The sequence below is a fragment of the Nestor notabilis genome, unplaced genomic scaffold (assembly GCF_000696875.1).
Source record: "Nestor notabilis isolate BGI_N333 unplaced genomic scaffold, ASM69687v1 scaffold29907, whole genome shotgun sequence".
NCBI lineage: Eukaryota > Metazoa > Chordata > Aves > Psittaciformes > Psittacidae > Nestor > Nestor notabilis.
Window position 1 is genome coordinate 1 of NW_009938332.1, and position 10,586 is coordinate 10,586.

The 10,586-nt window shown below is 39.9% G+C and overlaps 1 protein-coding gene across 1 annotated transcript in view; it reads left to right on the forward strand.

The window, feature by feature from the left end:
- The first annotated feature begins 1,476 nt into the window (after window positions 1–1,476).
- Window positions 1,477–10,586, forward strand: part of LOC104409409 (protein Daple-like) — a 26,783-nt gene continuing 17,673 nt past the window's right edge. The window contains exons 1-8 of the mRNA XM_010019266.1: window positions 1,477–1,512; window positions 1,764–1,961; window positions 3,312–4,382; window positions 6,669–6,796; window positions 7,620–7,761; window positions 8,356–8,544; window positions 8,910–9,071; window positions 10,176–10,453. Coding sequence (XP_010017568.1) covers window positions 1,477–1,512; window positions 1,764–1,961; window positions 3,312–4,382; window positions 6,669–6,796; window positions 7,620–7,761; window positions 8,356–8,544; window positions 8,910–9,071; window positions 10,176–10,453 — 2,204 coding nt within the window. The remainder of the gene's footprint in view (window positions 1,513–1,763; window positions 1,962–3,311; window positions 4,383–6,668; window positions 6,797–7,619; window positions 7,762–8,355; window positions 8,545–8,909; window positions 9,072–10,175; window positions 10,454–10,586) is intronic.

Below are 10,586 nucleotides of genomic sequence, written 5' to 3' on the forward strand. Positions count from 1 at the left end.
ACTGCTGTAGCTGAACCCAGGACAGGGAGGCAAAAAGGTAGTAGACAGCACTCTGTAGTCTGCGCAAGACATATGGTTGTCTTTCAGTGTACGGAGACCTGATGCATGATGTGTAAAATAGTCTTGATTTGAGATGTTTGAATTTTCTTTTAATCTTCTCTTTCTCTACCGTGTTTCTGTATTTCTCTCGCACATGTATCCACTTAATTAGAGGGTATGCATGTCCACAGAGAGCTGTGCTAGGGGAAAGGGGATAATAGGGGAAGTAGCTCTGATTCATTGCAGAATGTTTACTACAGTAGGCAGAGGAGAGGGCAACAGTTTCTAAGGACTGTTAAAAGATAAGCACATGTAAAGTCAAAAGATGAAGAAGTAGTTTGCCTCCAGTGTTGTATGCCTGTGGGTTTTTTCTAACTTTCTTGAGATACCCATAGTAAAATCTTACCTGCTGAAAGTTTTTTAACATCCAGATTTCATCCAGTGTCTGAGACTTTCAAAAATTGCTGTTCGCTTGGCTATCCGCTGATCTAGTGCTTGGAAGGATCCTGTAGCCAGAACAGTATTATTCAGGTAGTACAAAGGAGATAACATGAAGGAAAAGTCATGTACATATTTTTTTCCATTCTTGCAAGGTTTTCAGAGGAGCTGGTAATAGAAAACCCTCCTTTCAGGCACAGTCAAGTAGTAGCAGTCCAAGTACTTGTCTGTATTCTTTGCATTCCTGACTTGGACTGAAACAAGCTGTGAACAGTAGTTTCTTACTTGCCTCCAGTTTTTTCTGTGAGGTGCTAATGAAGACCAGATATTGCTGAGTTACTAAGTTTGTTCCAGCTTTCTCTGAACAGCTCCTTTGAGACCAATGAACCTTAACATGGTAACATTTCTAACTGTTAAGTCCTTCTGATCTCAAATCTGGGCAGCCCCTGCTTGTTAAAACACTTCCTGTAATGAGGCACGTGTTGACATAGGCAGAGCCCAGCCTCTAGCTATTTCCCACTTGTAAGAATTACTGTTAATACCCACTTGTAAGAATACTGTTAATGACATTCTCACTGTTGGCAGAGTTCATAATGCCAACACAAAAAAACGAGCTGATGCTTGTGCAGAGCTGTAGGTACTCACAGTACTTTACAAGCCAAAAAAGGAATACTTCTGAACTTGGTAAGCCTAGCTCTCTGAACCTCTTGTTTCTAAGCTACTGTTTTTCAGTGCTTAGTGAATTATGAGTGCAACTTTCAAAAAGAGGGAGTAAGAAGACATCGTTCCTTGAAGGACCTTATTCACAAATCTTTTAAATCCACTATTGTCACTAGCTGAGGAGAACAGAGAGCCAACAGAGCACAGGGAGAGAGAAGGTAAACTTGGAAGCTGCAGTGCTTGTCCTTTGCTCCTGATAGTTTTTGTTTTAATGCTGTTGCTCACTGAATTGTCTTAATAGCTTTCTCTGCATGAGCTCTTAGATTAAGACCATCAGTGATGGAGAATGTAGAAGGTGGTGAATCCCTCAGAAAGGTGAGCACCAGAAACTTAAATCATTGATGACAGGAGCACAACAGGGTAGGCAGGCAGGCAGGTGAAACATTTCTTAGTGCTGTACTTTACATGCTCTGATCTTACTAGGCTTGGAGGAGATTCTTGTCACTGTGAGGAAAACAAAACAGTCCATTTCCTCCCGTGAGACTGGCAAGCTGCAGAAGGGAAGGTTTACATCTTTCCACCAGTCTTTTATCTCGTTCCTTTCTGGTCTTCAAAATATCTTCAAGTGCAAACAGTCATTGTGTCAAGCTGTGTTTTATGCGTTTTGGTGTGTTCTCTCCACACAGATTGAGAAGTTGCAAAATCAAATTGAAAAGGAGAAGCAAAGTAATCAAGATCTGGAGACCTTGAGTGAGGAGCTGATAAAAGATAAAGAGCAGCTGCAAGTCGTCATGGAGACTCTAAAAGCTGACAAAGACAGACAGGTGCAAACTTCACAAATGTGATCTAAAAGCATGTGCTTGGTAGTGGTAATTTAGTGATACCATTTAAAGCATCTAGTTCAGGGAGGTAGGGCAATTTGAGGGCTTTTAAGTGCAGGTTGAACTTGCTCAAATGTAGGTAAAAGGCTTCTTCAAGCAAAAAATCAGAGCATGTGATGCTAGCTACCACTCCAGTAGCTCCATAGGGAGATCTTCAGGCTGTTGTAAAGATAGACTTTCCCTCTTTGGGAGAAGAAAGCCCTGAATCTTACTAAATGGGATACTAACTGGTTTTAGGATGTGCAAATAAAACCCCAGTTTGTTGCAGAAGATTGGTCTTCTGCCACCTGTATGATTGGTTTGGTTGGGGTTTTTCTTAGCCACCCAAACTTTTTTGCTCTATTTTAAAAGACGCTGAGAAAGTGTATATGCCTTCTGGACTGATATTTTTAATGCCCTTAAGCTTTTACTACTGTGCTGCAGTTCATGTGCATTGCCTTGAAACTGTCTTATTATAGGTTCATGCAAGGTATCATCTGTATCAATTTGACTAATGAAGAAATGCAGACACAGATCTGTGTATTTTCACCCTGTATTAAGATCTGTTCCAAGCTTTGTGGGGTGAAGATTAAAGAACAAAATGTCTTATTTGTGTAGTATTTTTAATCTTGAAGGATTCTCCCTGGACTTCTACCTGGTAAACTGCGCTTTACCACCAGTCTCCTGCATTTTAGCTAGAACTCATACAGACTCTTTGTGGTAAGAATTAATGAATGCTTCACAGGTAGGGCAGGAAGTAAAACCAGAAGTATCCTCAATCATCAGAAAGGGCAGGTTCATATTTTTTCGGGTCTCAGTCCTTTTTGATATCTGTGGATTTTGTCTAGATAAGACTCAAATGCAAATTACAGTGTAAATCACAATTGCTTCAGCTGAAATTTGACCAGTGGGATAAGTGTATTGTTCTTACAGGAAGTGTGTCCTTAATGAGATCTACAACTGCTGTAAGTTTTCAAATGTTTCAAGTGTTTTGGAGTTTGTAAACCTAGACAGAAAGATACCATTTATTAGGAATGATTCCTTACAAAGCATCTTCTCTAAGGTGTTCTTTGCCTCAAACTTCTCAGCTGGTAGCAGGAATATAGGACTATTGATCTGTTACAATCACAGGTTAATAGAGGTAACTTTTTTTTCCCCATTACTTTGGTTTGTTGGTTTTAGTCAGGGAAAACTGTTGAAAAATTTGTCTTGAAGTGGACACGGTTTTGTTAACAATTATCTGTCTGCTTCAAGACTAATTTATACTGCACTTCATAGCGTAGATAAGTAACATTTGCATGATTGTTTTTGTAGATAAAGGACCTGAAACAAGAAAACGATCACCTTAATCAAGTGGTTTTGTCACTGAGACAAAGATCTCAAGTGAGCAGTGAGGCAAGAGTAAAAGATATTGAAAAAGAGAACAAGATCCTTCATGAAACAGTTACAGAGACAAGTAGCAAACTGAGCAAGCTGGAATTTGAGAAGAAACAATTGCAAAAGGATTTTGACCAGGTTAGAGAAAAAGTGGAAAGAGTGGAAGAAATGGAAAAAGAGCTCCATCGGCTGGAGAGGGAGAATGAACAGCTTACAAAGAAGGCAGCAGTGATGAAAATAGTGACGGAAAAAGTGGAAGTTCTTGAGCAGGAGAATGGGGATCTGGAAGTGGAAAATAGGAAGCTAAGAAAATCCCTGGACACATTGCAGAATATTTCCATCCGGCTTGGTGACCTGGAAAGGGACAATAAGCAATTGGATGAAGAAAATCTGGAGCTTAGGAAAGTGGTGGAGACGATGAGATTTACCAGCACAAAAATGGCACAGACAGAAGCAGAAAATAAAGAGTTGGAGAGGGAGAAAGAGGACTTAAGAAGGAATGTGGAAATGTTAAAAGCAATGAGCAAAAAATCAGAGAGGCTGGAGCTAAGCTATCAGAGTGTCAGCTCTGAAAACCAGAGACTTCAGCAAATTGTGGAGAACAGCAGCAAAAAGATACAGGAGTTAGAAAAAGAAGTACAGGGAATGGAGAGTGACAATCAGGTCCTCCAGAGAAACCTTGAGGAGCTAAAGGTTTCTGCCAAACGGCTAGAGAGATTGGAAAAGGAGAACAAAGCCCTGGAACAAGAAATATCTCAGCTTGAGAAAGACAAAAAAATGTTAGAGAAAGAAACAAAACGACTTTGGCAGCAAGTGGAGCTGAAAGATGCTATTTTGGATGATAGTACAGTAAAGTTGGCAGTTGCTGAGAAAGAAAACAAGACACTAGAAAAGGAAATTGCTCGATTCAGGGATTCATCTAACAAGCTGAAAGAATTTGAAAAAGACAATAAAGACCTCATAAAGCAAGTTACAATTGATAAAAAAACACTAGCTACATTGAGAGAGGTAAGCAAAATAATACTGCTGGTTTCAGTACAATGCTATTTTTTTATTTCAGCTCTGTGTAGTACCAAAGGAAGTCATCAGTCTCGTGACTACTTAATTCATGAGCTAGGAGATCTTCATAGCCTTACCAGCCATCACTGGATAGTGTTGCCTCTCAAAGTGGAACCTGCCAAAAATTGCAGTGTAACACTTTGTGTCTGCAAACACAATGTTTCCAAATGCCATCTTTATTCATGCTGAGTAGGGTTTTAACACAGTTCCCATGTGGTAGCTGTAAACAAAAAGTTTTGATACTTTCTCTACCCCCATGACCACAAAACTGTTAACTGCTAACATGACTCCGGCAGGGGAGATTGACTCTTAAGCATAGAAATTAGAGGGCTTATTGAGGACACATTAATATCTCCGTCTAAACCAGATTTAGTTAAGACAAGAACCATCCCAGATGACCCTCCTAACCCTTTCAATAACAGCTGCACCAAGTTTTTGCTTTACAACTGCTTACAGCTCTTCCCCCAAAATCTTCCCTGCAGATTGAGACCATGCTAAGCAGCTCTGCTGTTAAGCAGCAGTGATCTCCCGCAGTACGCCTCTCAACTGCAGAATGCAGTAATCGCAATGTTCCTAGGAGTGATCTTTTAAAAATACGCAATTAGCATTATGACATTGTCAAACTAGTAATATATGTGCCAGAACCTGACACTCAAAGTAGCCTATGGGCAGATTCAGGTTATTGCAACTTGCTCTTGTTGCCTGCCCCAGCTGCTGCTGTCTTGCCAGAAACAGGATTTCCTGTGAAAGAGCGTTCAAGGGAAAACAGTTGGTGCTGTGGTAGCTGAGTGAAATAAGTTTAGCAAGACTAATGTAGTAAGCAGTTACATACTCGTAGATTTATTTTAGTGTTTGAAACATTAGTGTAATTTTGAGGAGGAAAAAAAATTTTGTCACAAATGTTTGAAGCAGTCCCAAGTTGTGTTTCTATCCAACTTTCCTAAAAAACAAATAAAGTAATATAATTTCTGAGAAGGCTCCTTTTTAATCTTTCCCTTCCCAGACTTCTGCTAATTTCCAGTGGTGCAGACCCGTAAAGCAGTATACGTTTTTTTCCTTAGTTGCTTTCTATAGATTTTACAGAAGGAGTTCATGGATGTTGAAGGGACCTGTTTACAGGCTTTTTCCTTGCCGTGTGAATGAATATATGCCTAAATTTGTGATATCGGAGGACTATCGAATACCTGCAGTTTGTGTTTAACAATGTGTGGGGTTTGGGGTTTTTGGGGTTTTTTTTCTTGCTTCTGTTTGATATCCAGGTTATTTTTATTTCTTTCTTGAAGTGCTTCAGTAACTTTGTTGTTCTTGTTTAAGAAAACTTTGAGCAGAAAGATCAGCAGTACAGTTCTCTAAGGTACATTTGCATTTCAGAATACAATGAATGGTAGGAGTGATTTGTCCTTTTTAAACATGCTGGTTGGTATTATGTTTTCTCAGGCCATTTCCACACAGACCACTTGACTGGCATAACAACAAAGTGTTGTCTCAGTAAACCTTCTGGTACAGCTCCATCAAATCTGCTCCTCATATGACTTCCTTGTCTGGTTCTGCTTGAGATTCTTCCAAAGAAACCTAAATGAAACCAGAATAGGCCAGTAAATACCATCATAAGTGACCAAGCTCTCACAGTCTCCAGAGCCGTCTTGTTTCTTACCTGACAATGTAATTAGGATTTTTTTAATTTTGGCAGTATTTTGCCATATGTCAGAAACTCAGAGTCAGTAATGAATATGCACGATTACCAGGGGACTTGGTAATAACATCTTAATCATATTATTTCAGGAAACTTGCATGCTGAAGTCTTGTCACACTCTTCCGTGTGTGTGTTGGCTGGGCTTTTCAGCAGGGTACTTTGCCCCAGCTGAGAGGTGGGAACTCCCTCTGCTGGTGTCTCCTGACCTGCACACATCCCTTCTGCAGCACAAGGGATGTTTCCTGGCATGCACACATTCCCTACTTATGCAGGCGGGCAGAATGCCAGTATTGGCAGAAGTAATCCAGTACAGTGAGTGAGACAAAAGGCCAAAAGAAGCATTCTTCAGATTTATTCCAAATAAACTATAAATAAAAGCAGTTTAATTCTGTACTCAGCTGTCACTGATAAAGAATTGTAGCTGACCTTCTTGGAACTAGGATTTCATCAGTGAGGTTTTCAGTACTTTTTAAAAAATATACAGTGCTCGTAAATTATCACCACCCTTTGCATAGCAACTAATCATGGTAGTGCTGTTACAGGATTTGGTCCTGGAGAAGCTGAAGAGTCAACAGTTGTCTAGTGAGCTAGACAAATTGAGCCAGGAACTGGAGAAGATAGGATTGAACAAAGAGCTGCTGCTACAGGATGACAATGGCAATGACGACACGTAAGGATCCTAACTCGAGCCCTTTGCTTTTCTTTTTGGTTCTCATCTGTCCCAGTCCAATTACCCTTACCAATTTTGGATATAAAGCATATTTTTCTGTAGCTAGCTTGGCAGGATACTGCAGGTTTTGCAGAACTTCTTCTGCAGTGGAAGGAAGAAATGCCATTTTCTGTCTCTTATTACCACAGTCCTGCTCTACTCCCCAGTAGAGTAGCTGGGTAGCTATTTTAGCATGTATTCTTCCTTATATTCTCTTTACAAGTAAAAATAATGTCTAATAAACAATGTCTGTTATTACTCCATGTAACTGGTTAATATAAACATAGATGTTGCCTAAGAAATTCCTGATTGCAAGGAATTCCTTTGCATGTCGTATAGTAATGAACAAAGAAACCCTCACAACCCATCTGTATATAGGCCTCTTGGCCTAATTAGAGAAACATACCCATCTCTTAGGAGTCTTTAGAATCTGCTGTGGATTTTTCTCCTTGTCATGAATGTACAAAGGAATCATGAGAAGAAATTTCTGTAGTGTAACTGGGGGAAAAAAGAGGAAACACTTATTTTCTTTCAAGTTATGTAGCTGTTAGTTCTGTAGAACCGTGCTGGCGCTACTTCTATTAAAATTTTCCCAAGGCAGGTTCCCCAGCTATACTGTATCAGTAACAATCTGTGGCAGTAGAGAAAATCATTTTCCTGAAGAAGCAAACACATAACAATGTAAGGTGGTGAGGTTTGGAATGGGTGAAGGTGAAGTCCCCTATGTAGATGGTGGCTCATATCCTAGCAGCAGATACTGGAAAGCTGTTCTCATGTGTTTCAGAAAATACAAGATTCTGGAAAGCAAAACTGAATCAGCACTAAAAACAACACTAGCTGTAAAAGAGGAAAAAATTGCAATGCTGGAAGCTCAAGTGAAAGACTCTCTGAACTTGAACCAGCAGTTACAGAATGATCTAAATATGGTAAGAGGTTAACTGAATTTTAATTGTTCGCTATGTGGTTCAGTGCATTCACATGCATTTTTTTCTTTTTCACTCAGCAAGAACAAGTTATCTCTACTTCCTCACCCCTGTACATGCACTTCCCAAAAAAACTTTTTTGTCTGGATTACTTTCTCTTGTCCCTTTCTATATAACGGCACCAATTTCAGGAAAAATGTTGGGCTGGGTGCACAGCAAGAGGGTTTTGGTTTTGGTTGGGGTTTTTTTGCGTAACTACCATTTGCAGATTTCTTCTCCATGGCTTTTTCATTACCATGGTCTTTGTTTTGTGCTTTGCTTAATGAAAGGCTGAAGAAGACTGCAATTGAATCATTTCACCTGAGAACACCCTGCTTGTTAGGTGACAGTGAGTCAAAGGGCACCTCATTGGAGGCCAAGAGACATGGATTCCTCCACCTGTCTGTGTCTCAGTTCCCCCATCTGTGAAGTGAGGGTAGTGGTTTCTAAGTCTGTTGAAGTCCCTCCAGCAAAAGAGAGGAACTGCATACCCCATCATTATTAATATAAAATCCTGCTTAAATCAGTGTTGAAGGTTGTTGCTTGTTGGCTTTTCAGGTAAAGAAGGACTTTGATGCACTTAAGCAGACTCAACAGGATGGACAGTATGCTCAGAAGTCACTGAGGTATACTACAGAGAAACTCATTCCCAACCACCAAATGACTGAGAAGCTGGAAACAGGGCACCAGGAAGCTACTATGGAGCTGCTGAAACTGAAGGATAGGGCAATTGAACTGGAAAGGAATGTAAGTCTTCTCGTTTCCTGTTACCTCTCAGACTTGCCTTGCAATTATGAGTGGGTTGCTGGGAACTGGATTTTGACTTACAGGAGTCTTGTGGTTTGCTGGAGCACATTGTCTACCAAATTCTTCAAGTATCTTAGGAGCACATAAGAATTTTATACTATATATGTCATGTATAACACCATTGCCAGGGTTAATTCTATGTATAACATGTGTCCTACCTTTATTTAATGCTGGGAAGTTTGCTCTTGCACATTTGTTGCAGAATGATCATCACTAATTGGTTCTCATCTTTGATAGGACTACAAATGATCAAGACGGCTGTTTCATTTCATCCTGTCACCCCTTCTATGCCTTCTCTCTTTTAGAATGCAGCTCTACATACTGAGAAGCAGCTGCTTAAAGAACAGCTGAAGCATTTGGAAACACAGAATGTCTCCTTCAACAATCAGATCCTGACACTGCAGAAGCAAAATGTCTTCCTTCAGGAGCACAACACTGCCCTGCAGACACAGACAGCCAAACTCCAGGTCAGGACAACCATGCACCTCTCTGCCAGGAGGCTGGATTTGAATACAGTAGTGTGGAGAAGATGAGAGATATTAAGAAAACACTTGTATTGGTAGGCTGGGTGTAGTGTTGTAAAGACAAGGTCCACAAGGTGGAGCTTAGTTTGAGGTCTGGATTTCTCCAAGCTAGAAGGGAAATCAGCTCCGTAGCTAATGGGTGCTAGCTATCTTCCTTAAGAAGGTAGTTACATAGAGGGAAGCAAAATCCAGATGTGTTGTTCCGAAAGCTGCACTTTGGCAATAAAAGATCTTTGCTTTTTTTTCTGTTAATGGTATGCCTGTGAGAGAGCTTGGAAGAAATGGGAAGAGGACTCAAGTTAGCTCCCAAAAGGCATTGTAGCAATAAGTTCCAGTCACAGTTTTCATACTTTCATACAAAATGTCAAAGTTGCTGGAGGAAAACACTCTTAAAAGTTAATGTTGAAAAAATAAACTTAGCTTGAGAAAGAGAACAGTTTTAAAGGACAATATTGGATTAGCTCCGAGTTGTTGGGTTTTTTTTACTGTGACTTTCTCTTTTCAAGCTTTGCCTCTTACATATTCACAGATATTTTTCTTTTATTCTCTTTGTTTCTCACCTGTAATTGAAGTACATAAGCAACATAAGAAGTCAATGCACTACTGAAATCAGACTTCTATGCCCCCATACACAGTGGTGCAGATAATTTTGTTGATTTTGGGTGAACATAAGTTTTCTTTACTTGTACACAAACCTAAGGTAACTTTTAGCTTTGTACATGATTTAGAGATGCAGCTGAATTGCAAATATTCCAGCTTATCTTGGTCTTCCAAGCTCAAATGCTTCTACTGGTAAAACAGTGTTTTTTCAGTTTAGAGGTTATCCTGTTATTTTCTGACTGCTGAAAACATGACTTTATGTGGTGCACACTACCAGCAATAATACCAAAACAATGAGTAATTGTCCATAGATGTCTTAAGTCTACAAAGCAATGAATGCATTCTTGAATAACTATATACAGATACAAGCTGCTGCTACTACATGTTTGTTGTATGTGTCAGTAGGTGTAAATAAGTAATACCTGCTTTTTATTTGAGAAACTTTAGGTAGAAAATTCAACTCTCAGCTCCCAGAGTTCTTCACTGATGGCCCAGAATACTTTACTCCAAAATCAGCAGACAGCAAAGGAGAATGAGAATGAAAATCTACTGAAACAGAAGGAGCAGCTGAAAGCTGAGTACGAGTCATTGCTTCAGGACCATGAACACCTTGCTTCACTACATGAACGGCAGTCTGCAGAATATGAAGTGCTAATAAATCAGCACAGCTGCCTGAAAACATTGCACAAAAACCTGGACCTGGAGCACAAAGGTCTTGGTGAGAGGTATGCTCACTGCCCAGGAGCACAAAATAGCCAGAATGTGCCCATGTTACAATTTTAACCTGAAATGTGGGTCTCCAGTTACAAATTGAAACTACTCAGTCATTCCCCTGAAAAAGTGTCTTCTCATTCCTGC